At 30.8% G+C, this 11,534-nt stretch overlaps 1 protein-coding gene across 1 annotated transcript; it reads left to right on the forward strand.

Annotated features, from left to right (window-relative positions):
- The first annotated feature begins 7,181 nt into the window (after positions 1 to 7,181).
- LOC122503116 (uncharacterized protein F54H12.2-like) lies at positions 7,182 to 8,042 on the forward strand. Its single transcript, XM_043613546.1, has one exon. It carries the CDS (start codon positions 7,182 to 7,184, stop codon positions 8,040 to 8,042), a length of 861 nt encoding a protein of 286 aa, XP_043469481.1.
- Positions 8,043 to 11,534: the final 3,492 nt, after the last annotated feature.

Below are 11,534 nucleotides of genomic sequence, written 5' to 3' on the forward strand. Positions count from 1 at the left end.
CATATACACAAGAAGTTTAAAAACTTAAGAAATGACAGAAAAACGTCTGAGATAAAATAGGTTAGATTTCTGTTTACAGTTAAAAATAAAGAAAGAAATTGTCTTTTTTATATAAATTTGAAAAATATTAAAATAAATTTAAACCAAATTTTGATATAAATTTATATATGAATACTTACCTGTTAAATGTTTGAATTAATTTTCCATTTCTCTTGATTTTTAACAAGTTATTAGTGAAATATTAAAAATAATTTTACATATCCAGTTGTAGGAAATATACGGAATATTCAATATCTGTATTTATATAAAATTCTAAGAATATAGTAAATACACTATATTCACTCATTTGACATTGAATGTAAACACTAAAACTTGTCACGAGAATTTTTGGTTAGGTTTTTAATGTATATTCACAACGAGTTTAAAACTTCATGTGAACCAGAAGTATAAAACCAAAGAGCAGAAACTCATGAGAGTGAGAGAGACGGTGATATCAACCTTTCTCCCTTACACTCACGATTTCTGTTTTCAGTTTACGTATTCTACTTACATAGGACTACGCCCTAAGGTCCTCTTACATTCAGCACATTGGTTACGGCGGGCGGCGGCGGAGTCAGTAAACAGCGGAAACACGGATTAAACAAGCTTGTAATAACCGCGTGCACATGCTAATTATATTTTAAATAAATTTCTTAGCTTTTAAACATAATGTATCAGCTCATGAGATTAAAGTCAAATTCACTAGTACAAGGTTGATTAAAGTATTAAGAAGCTGGTAATATGTTACTAGCTGGTTATATGTTACTAGCTAGAGAGAAGTAGTAAATTTTCTCAGTTTTATCATTTTATTTACAGAAATATATATATATATATATTAAAAAATGTAAACGTTGTGTTATTAACACGTAAGACTTACGTTTCTTACCGATACGTATTTACAAACATAAAGAGTGATTCAGAATATGGCGTTTGTATATATATATATATATATATATATATATACTTGTCTATCATTATTGTATATTATTAAGATCAGCGTATTGCGTTGCGTTTTGTAACTAGACCATGAGTGTGAGAGAGATGGAGATATATGTTTGCTATATTTGCACCTATGTATATTTCTGTTTTTGTCTATCTTTATTGTATATTAAGGTCAGTCTAAATATATATATATATATATATCTATACTCGTAACGGTCGGACCACATTCACACTTTTGTTCGTGTACCTGAATCACCTATCTACGTGAAACATTTCTTAACTCGTTACAAAAACATGGATCCTCGTTGGAAGCATCCGTTTACTTCTATGATTTGTGGCCCAACAGGCTGTGGAAAAACATTTTTCGTTAAAAAGTTTTTGAAAAATAGAAAACATAATGTGTGATGTAATATTTGAACGAATTATTTTCTATTATTCTGAATGGCAAAATTGTTATGCAGAATATGGTAAAGAAATTGAATTCAAAGAAGGTCTACCACAATCAACTGATTATTCCGACGACACACGTTCGAAATTAATAATTATAGACGATCTTATGCGTGAATCCTCAAATAATACTGTTATAGACCTGTTTACTAAAGGTAGTCACCACAAAAATTTAAGTGTTATTTTTATTTCACAAAACCTTTTTCATCAAGGCCATGGACGAAGAGATATTTCGTTAAATGCTAATTACATAGTTGTTTTTAAAAATCCAAGAGATAGAGCTCAAATTCAACATCTAGCTAGACAAGTATGTCCAGAAAATTCTCGATTCGTTCAAGAAGCTTACCATGATGCAACCTCTCAACCTCATGGATATCTACTTTTCGATCTGAAACAAACAACACCTGACAACTGCCGATTCAGGACTTCCATATTTCCTTCCGACCCCAACCACTACGTTTACATACCGTCGAAGGGTATAAAATCTTGTAGAAGTAGTACATTTGTTCCAGTTATGCAGTTGTAATGAAACCTAAAACACGTAAAATAATAGGCCACAAAAATGCCTTAACGTTAAAAGCCTTATGTTTGTTGGATGCTAAACAACGATCCGCTGTTCTAAAAAAAGCAGATTAATATCTGCTTTTTTATAAGCATTTTTTTTTTTTTTTTTTTTATAAGTTTAATAACTTATTAAGTGTATTTGTGAATGTGCCTTAAATATTTTACAAGGGAACGTGCCTTTAAAAGATTGTGAGAAACTAAAATTAAAAAAACACAAGAATGCTTTGAGAAAGTTAACAAAGAGAAAAGGTTCTTGGAAAACTAAAAAACAGTTTATTCTTCAAAAAGGTAACGGTTTTCTACCGTTTCTCATTTCACCAATATTAGGAACATTGCTGTCAGCCATTTTTTCCTCGACATTAGGAAAGTCAGAAAAATAATATGGAGAAAAAAAGTAACAACTAAATCAAAAAATTTAAAATTGAAAGAAGACATTACTACTGACGACGATTCTACAGGGTCTGATAACGAAGAAGGAAAAAATAAAAAAATTGTAAAAGTTAGTTGGTTACCTTTTTCTTTTGATTAGAATATAAAATGGAGAATTTGCATGAAATATATTACGATCCATTATACCCTGCTTCATACTCTGGGGCAAATAAAATTGTAAAATTAGTACACGGTAAAGCAAATAAACAAAATGTTGTAGATTGGCTAAAAGGACAAGATGCTTATTAATTTACATAGACCTACAAGAAAAAGTTTTCCTAGAGCTTTCTATAATGTTGACACTATTGACAGTTTATGGGAGGCTGACTTGGTGGATTTACAAGCTTTAAAAAAAACGAACAAAAATTATGCTTATCTTCTAGTTGTAATCGATGTACTAAGTAAGTTTGCCTGGGTTGAACCATTACACAATAAAACAGTGTCAGATGTAAAAAATGGCTTTCAACGAATTCTCCGAAATAATAAAAATCGTATACCGTTATGTCTTCAAACAGATAAGGGAAAAGATTTTTTCGGTGCTTCTTTTCAGAAATTTTTAATGAAGAAGAATATAAAATTTCGAGTTGCTAGAGATCCAACTATAAAAGCAGCTGTGGTAGAACGGTTCAACAGAACCTTAAAAGAACGTATGTGGCGATATTTTACACATAAAAATACACATTGTTATATAGATGTCTTACAAGATTTAGTTACTGCTTACAATAATACACATCATTCTAGCATAAATATGTGTCCTTCAGATGTTACATTCTACAACTCGTCAATAGCACGTGAAAATATTCGAAAACGCTTCCCGATACAGAGATATGCTAAAAAAAGATGTAAATACAGCGTTGGCGATTTGGTACGTGTCAGTCGCGCTAGAGGAACCTTTGAGAAAGGTTATGAAGCTGGATGGACAGAAGAATTATTTGTTATAACGCATGTTATAAATTGGAGAGAATATTCACCCACTGTTTATGAACTAGAGGATCTATCTGGAGAAAAAATTGATGGTGTTTTCTACGAACAAGAATTACACTGTGTGACAGTAAAATGGCACTTTAAATCGGACCTATCCTAACTTGTTCGTGTTGAAAAACTGAAAAAAGTAGTATGTTTGAAATATCCCAAACACCCCCAAAATTTAATTTTAGGGGCAAAAAACCGTTTTTTGTGTTTTTATGTAGAGAATTATACGTAACTTCCGTAATTTTCAACCGATTTTCAAAATTGTTCTTTTGTTTGAAAGGGGAAAAGCACACCTTTTCAACCGTGTATTGCTCGTTTAGTCAAAATAAAAATTGACAAAACCACGGTTGAAAATATTTGCGATTTAACGATTTTCATTACATTTTTTCAACTTTAACGAGCTTTTTAGAATAATATTCGAATTTACACATTTTTTTCATGATAATTTCTTAAAAGTATACTTAATTCTGCGTAAAATGAGCATTTTTTGAAAAAAATTTAATACAAATTGAGGGAGATACGTGAATTTTAAGATTTTAAAATTTTTTCGCTAAATTTACAAATATTTCAATTTTGTTGTGGAATTTACATCAGGGCACTTTAAATTTTGTATTCAGTAAATTTAATTGATTAACTAAAACGGCATGCATGTCAAACTTGTTTTTGATAGATTTAAATAAAGACAGAGTCCGTATTTAGAGGGGGTCCGGTTAAATTTTAACTTTTCTATAATTTATATTGTTTAAGTGTGTCAATGTTTTTCAAACATTATTTAGGATTCAAATCTATTCTATGTTATCAAAATTAATAAAATTGTTCAGTATTGCGAAAAAAGCATATGAAAAGTTCGACAATAAAAAATAATTAAAAAATGTGGTAGAAGTTCAAATTTATATTTTACGAAATTTTAAGGCATTCTTATATAAATTGTCAAATAATTATCTGTTATTCTTTATTTGAAGATTATAGAATAGATTTTAATCCTAAATAATGTTTGAAAAACATTGACACACTTAAACAATATAAATTATAGAAAAGTTAAAATTTAACCGGACCCCCTCTAAATACGGACTCTGTCTTTATTTAAATCTATCAAAAACAAGTTTGACATGCATGCCGTTTCAGTTAATCAATTAAATTTAGTGAATACAAAATTTAAAGTGCCCTGATGTAAATTCCACAACAAAATTGAAATATTTGTAAATTTAGCGAAAAAATTTTAAAATCTTAAAATTCACGTATCTCCTTCAATTTGTATTAAATTTTTTTTTAAAAAATGCTCATTTTACGCAGAATTAAGTATACTTTTAAGAAATTATCATGAAAAAAATGTGTAAATTCGAATATTATTCTAAAAAGCTCGTTAAAGTTGAAAAAATGTAATGAAAATCGTTAAATCGCAAATATTTTAACCGCGGTTTTGTCAATTTTTATTTTGACTAAACGTGCAAGACACGGTTGAAAAGGTGTGCTTTTCCCCTTTCAAACAAAAGAACAATTTTGAAAATCGGTTGAAAATTACGGAAGTTACGTATAATTCTCTACATAAAAACACAAAAACGGTTTTTTGCCCCTAAAATTAAATTTTGGGGGTGTTGGGGGAATTTCTCACACATCATTGTTCATAGTTTTACTAGACCTACGACTTGTACTAGGTCTCTATAAAAGTGCTGGCAACTTTTTTTATTTTGTCACACAGTGTTAGCTGATGTTAAAAATAAAGACTTAAACAATGACGAGTTTATTGTTGAAAAAATAATACATACCCGCGGAAGAGGTTTAAGAAAAGAAGCTTATGTAAAGTGGGCTGGTTATCCGGCTAAATTTAATTCTTGGATTCCGTTTTCTGACATAAAATCTTTAGAATGAACCACGACCAGTTTTATATTCTACTACCTAGTGATAGTAGTATGAAATATTTTCCTAATAACACCATTACAAATTTCACTACGCAGCTACCACAAGAAATACGTTTACAAGGAAAATGGGTTGTAGCCATCACTGAAATTCAATTCCCACGATCATTTCTTCATGTACGTACTGAATTTCAACTAGAAAATAGAATTGTGCTTTTATCAATCCAAAAAGGTAAATTAGATAAACCAAAAGAAAAATATGAGTTTTTCAATTTATCCGATAATAAGGAATTTAATGGCTTATCAGTTTTAGAAAAATACTCTCTACCATTAAAAATTCCAAAAAAGAGTTTTACATTTGATAAGTCACACTCTATCAATAATAATGTCAACACTGGTTACGAAATACTTCATGGAGAATGGTTAAAACCTATAGTATCTTTTTTTCCTCCAGGTATTTACAAAGATATTCAAAGTCTTCTATATGCTATAAATAATACACCTTCTCTTAAGGAACACTTTCAATTTGAATATGATAATAACAATAATCGTTATGTACTACTAAAAAAAACCTGTACTGAGAAATGTGTCATACCTGGACGTCATTTTCTAGAAATCAGCAGAAAAATTTCAAGAATATTGGGTTTTGAACCTTTGGAACTCATACCTTTACATACACAGAGAGCGTGTCAACCTCCAAGCCTTTCATATGGAATACCTCAACAGTTATTCGTTTATTGTGACGTATGTGAACCAAGAATTACGGGTGATGTTAAAGCACCTTTATTACGAGTTGTACCTGTAGACACCAAAAACTATATTATTGGGTCAACTCAAGTGACTCAATTTTCAACTCCTAATTACATACCTGTTTTAAACACAACATTCAGGACAATAGAAATCGATATAAGAGACAACTTGGGACTTTCTATACCATTTGAATCTGGTTCATTGACTGTGACACTTCATTTTAAAAAAATCAACTTGAAAAATGTCTATTTACGAAAATTATTACACTTCACAAGTCGGCAGAGGTGGTGTATCGCAAGTATATGTTGGATCACCTTATCAAAGAGGTCACGGAATTGGTAGTTTCCTTGGTGGATTATTTCGACGTGTTTTACCACTCTTAGCGCGTGGAGCAAGAGCTGTTGGTAGAGAAGTATTTAATACGGGGCTCAATGTGATTGACGACGTTGAAAATAAAGTCCCTTTTAAAGAAGCAATGAAACAAAGATTTCAAGAATCTAGAGGAAATTTAAAACGACGAGCAATGGAAAAAGTAGAAAACATTATGAACGGATCTGGTTATAAATATATTGGATTATCACCACCTGCTCAGTTACTAGCAAACCGTAGCATACTACACATCGACGGTCCAAAACATTCAACAAAGAAAAAGATTTAAAAAAATCTGAATCATAAAAAGAAAATTCTTAAAAAACAAAAGAAGAAAGGGAAAAAAACCAGAAAAAATAAAAAGAAGCCAAAAAATTTAAAAAAATATAAAACAAAAAGAAGAACAAAAGTTGATATTTTTGGTAAAGTTTAAGAACTTTTAAATAAAATGTCTTTCTTACATTCTCATTCTTGTGAATGTTTAAAATCAGAATTGGATCTTTTTACTTTACCACCAACTCAAACAGCTATAGAAAGTTCACAATGGGTGCACTACAAACCTGTTTCATCCCTCACAGATGACTCACCGATAGAATTCGTCGTTCCTGGTCACGGAGATGAATATATCGAACTTCCTCATACTATTATCAGTCTCAAAGTTCGTTTAATTGTACCAGCAAGAACTGCAGAAAATGCCGACAACATAACGCTTATGCATATAGAGCCTACATTGAAACTTTACTCAACTACAATAACGTAGCAAAAACCACTCATCTTACATCTTCGTTATGGTCTAACGACACTGCTGGTAAAATGGAAGAATTTGGTGATGAAAATAAAGGTTTAGTTGAACGTCGAAAATATCTAAGTGATTCTAGAAGAATTGACATGGTCGGACATTTACATTGTGATGTTTTTAATCAAGATAAATTTTTACTTAACGGTGTGGAATTACGACTACGACTTGTTAGCTCAAAAGATGCCTTTTGTTTAATAGACCCCACAGGAGTATCTTCCTTACACATCGAAGAAGCTTCTTTACTTGTACGTAGAGCAAAAATTAGTCCTAGGGTTTTAATTGGTCATGCCAAGGCTCTCTCTAGTGGTACCGCTAAATATCCTATAACTAGAGTAGAGGTAAAGGCCTTGTCACTTCACGCTGGTATTCACAGTGAAACTCTTGATAATGTTATACTTGGTCAACTACCTAAAAGGATTATTATAGGATTCGTCGATAATACAGCTTTTAACGGCTCTCGAAATAAAAACCCTTTCAACTTTAAACATTATCAAATCAACCACTTTTCACTCTACGTAGACGGAATGCAAATACCTTCTAAACCACTATTAACAGACTTTTCAAAAGATAAACTTTATGTTGAAGCTTACCAAACTTTATTTACTGGGACTGGTATTCATTTTCTTAACAAAGGAAATAATATTAATCGTTTCGACTACGCAAATGGATACTGCCTTTTTGCCTTTGATCTTACACCTGATCTCTCTGCTCATTGTTTCTCTCATTGGAATCTTATAAAACATGGAGCTTTAAGAATAGAACTACGTTTTGAAGAAATGCTACAAGAAACTATTAATTGTATTGTATATGCCGAATACGACAACGTTCTAGAAATTGATGCATCTAGACAGGTTATAACAGATTTTGGAGCTTAAGACATTTTGGAAATGTGAAGAGAAGGGGAATACAGTTATATCAGAACCTATATATAAGGAAGAACTCAGTATACTTTTTCTTTTTAAAGAACACACAACACTAGTCGGGTACAAAAGTGAAAAATGTTTCTACAAAAATACAAATTCGTGATCGTTTTTAAAATGGTCGACTACGTTATAGACATACAAGGATTTCGTGATATAGAGGATAATTTTATGATCAAAGAAGTAGCTGTTATTGCATTGGATCGTAAATTTTTTGGACATTGGATTGTTGCACCATAACACTTATTTTCGGATCTACCATCCAGCATTAAACAACAAAATAATTGGCTTTCGTGTTTTTATCATGGTATTGAATGGTTCGATGGTGGTGTACCTATGAAACATATTTATGCCAATTTACGTGAAGTAGCAAGAACATCCAGAAACATTTACGTAAAAGGCCGAGACAAGATTAAAGTTTTACAACAAATCATAAGTAGACAAGTTATTAATGTCGAAAATTTATCTTGTCCTTCCTTCAAGGAACTACCAGATAGTCGTGCCTACTGTTTTCACCACGGTGTAAAGAAAGAAGAATATTTTATTTGTGCTCTTAATAACGCTACTAAGCTTAAACGCTGAATTGAAAAATACAGAAAAGATAAAGCTATTTGTAACAGCAGTTCTAAAAAATTAAAAATTATCAACGAAGTATCCTCAACACCGTCTCTTCCTTATATTCCAGAGGTTGTAAAAAATAGTCAAGATACCTCATTTCAAATCTTACCAGTGTCGACTACAACTACCGCAACTCCTACTTACGCCAATTACGAGGATATTGATACATCAAAGAATGAACAGTCTACAAATACTACAGTGTCTACGTCTCATAAACAACCATTCCGTTGGAGTTTATCCTGCTGATAAAATACCTCATTTTTTGATAAGACCGTCTGCAATTGTTATTAATACCGATGACCACACTAAACCTGGTACCCACTGGGTCGCTATACACATCAGCAAGGACGGCCGAGGAACGTACTTCGACAGCTATGGTCTACCGCCTTTTGTTCCTCAACATCTGGATTGTTTACGAAGAAACTGCGCTTTTTTCAGATGGAACACAACACAATATCAAAGTACCTCTTCGACTGTTTGTGACCAATTTTGTATTATGTTTCTTTATTATATGTCTTTTAACTATTCTCTTCTCGACTTTAACTTACTTTTTACAAATAATTTATTAAAAAATGATTATATAGCTTCTAATCTTCAAAAAACATTAAAAATTAAACATGATTGTAACCATACTTCTACATCACACACACATACACATAATTGTATTCAAACATGTACAACATCATGTATTACACATAATTCATAAAATACACTTTATAATTTTATTCTCTTAATATGTAATATAGATTTAATTAGTAGTACAATAAACTTACCTTTTTGAAATTTACGTATTTTATTTCGTTACACTTTAATTTTCACCTCCACTTTTCCGACTCCATCTTTGACTCACTACTTTCTATTTTTTCAAGACACACCCACATCCAATCAGATCCATGAACCATAATTCAACCAATCACGGCTCTGAACTATTCCTCACAGGGCGTTTAATCCCTCCCCCTTAGCCACACTCTCTCGACCAATCAGATCCATGAACCATAATTCAACCAATCACAGCTCTGAACTATTCCTACACATACGCCCATCCCCGCCCCTTAGCCACACCCTCTCGACCAACCAGATTCGTGAACTATAAATAAGCCACGCCCCCTTAACCAATCAGATTCATGAACTATAAATAAGCCACGCCCCCTAACCAATCAGATTCGTGAACCATTGCTGAGCCACTCTACTATTATTAATAATTAATTTTGTCAACAAAAAAATAATTATAATAAATTCATTATTATTATTATTATTGTTATTGTATTAATAAGTAATAAATACATATTAATTTTCCAAGTTTTTTTAGGGAACTTAGAAGAGCTAGTTTCATGGAAAGTTACACAGAAAACTTTCTTTAAACTTAAATTTCTATTTTTCACAGAAGTTACATTGCAATTTTTCAGCAAATTTATATCGATAATTTCCAGGAAGCTAACACCGTTAAGTTTAAACCGGAGGACATTTAAAAGTTCAGGGAACTTAGCAGGAACTTAACCGCGTTAAGTTCGGAACTTAACGCGGATAGTTTCCTGCTAAGTTCCTACAAAGTATTGTGCTATCTGGGAACAAACAAATAGAAAAGTTGATTTTAAAAATAGGAGGAGTTTAAATGCTAATTTAATTGGTCTTAAACATCCATTTTATCTTGTGGGGGTTGGGACTAAATTTTATATTTTTAAATATTAATATTTTCTCCATTTTGTTCTATTGAAGCAACATATAAAAAAAAGGTTTCTTTAAGAAGGAGGAGTTTAAGTTTTATTTTAATTGGTCTAAATCATCCATTTTTCCTTTTGGGGATTGGAATAATATGATTTATTTTTTAAATATTAGATTTTTCTCCATTTTGTTTAAATCAAGCAACAAATAGAAAAATTGATTTTGATAATGGAAGGAGTTTGTTTATAATTCTTATTGGTCTAAATCATTTATTTTTTCTTTGGGGGTTGGTATTATGTTTTATTTTTCAAATATTAATTTTTTTCTCCATTTTGTTTTACTCAACTAACAAATAAAAAATTGCATTTTGAAAATAGGAGGAGTTTATTTTTATTGGCCAGAATTGGTCTAAAATGTAGATTTTCTAATAACTTTAAAAAACGGGAAAAAATTGCCTATTTTATCTTTCTTAGTATAATTATTTATTTATTTCTGCGTTTTTATTTTTCATATTTTATTAAATATACTAATAATTGTCTTTGTAATTGATTAAATTAAAAAAGGTTAATTTCAATATCAATTTCTAGAATTGATTTAAATAAAATTCATCTTGAAAAGTTGGTTTTCCTATTTCTTGTTTTGAATGTGATAAAACAGAAAGCAGTTCGAATGTCAGTCCCGCCATCTGTCGTGACAAATCGCTTTACACACACAGCATACATCTCACAATAAAACTGACATCTCCAACTTCCCTAGTAGAAATTTGTCATGGAGCCACTCGATTGTTCAAGTTACTGGACAGTTTTTGTCACGGACGCTGATTCTAGTCGGACTGGTAAATAACTGTAAAGTTACTGACCAACGCTCTTCGTCAAAGATTCAAGTTGAATTTGATATTGGCTAGACATAACTTCTGTCTAGTTTTTTTAATGTTACTTTAAAGTACTCCTAGAAATTATAGTTCTAAGTTTGTCGTGTCAATGACACTGCAATAATGTCTAATAACTAGACAGCTCGACTGATTATTTGCTAGCGATAAATTTGTTTTTATTCTTTCCAATATTTTAAAACTTTTAATTTTAATTTGTTATTAATTAAAAATTTAATTAATTTATTATTATAAATTAATAATATTAATTAATAAAATTAATTAACAATATTAATTAA

The sequence above is a fragment of the Leptopilina heterotoma genome, unplaced genomic scaffold (genome assembly GCF_015476425.1).
Source record: "Leptopilina heterotoma isolate Lh14 unplaced genomic scaffold, ASM1547642v1 Lhet_2441, whole genome shotgun sequence".
In the NCBI taxonomy this organism is placed as follows: Eukaryota; Metazoa; Arthropoda; class Insecta; order Hymenoptera; family Figitidae; genus Leptopilina; species Leptopilina heterotoma.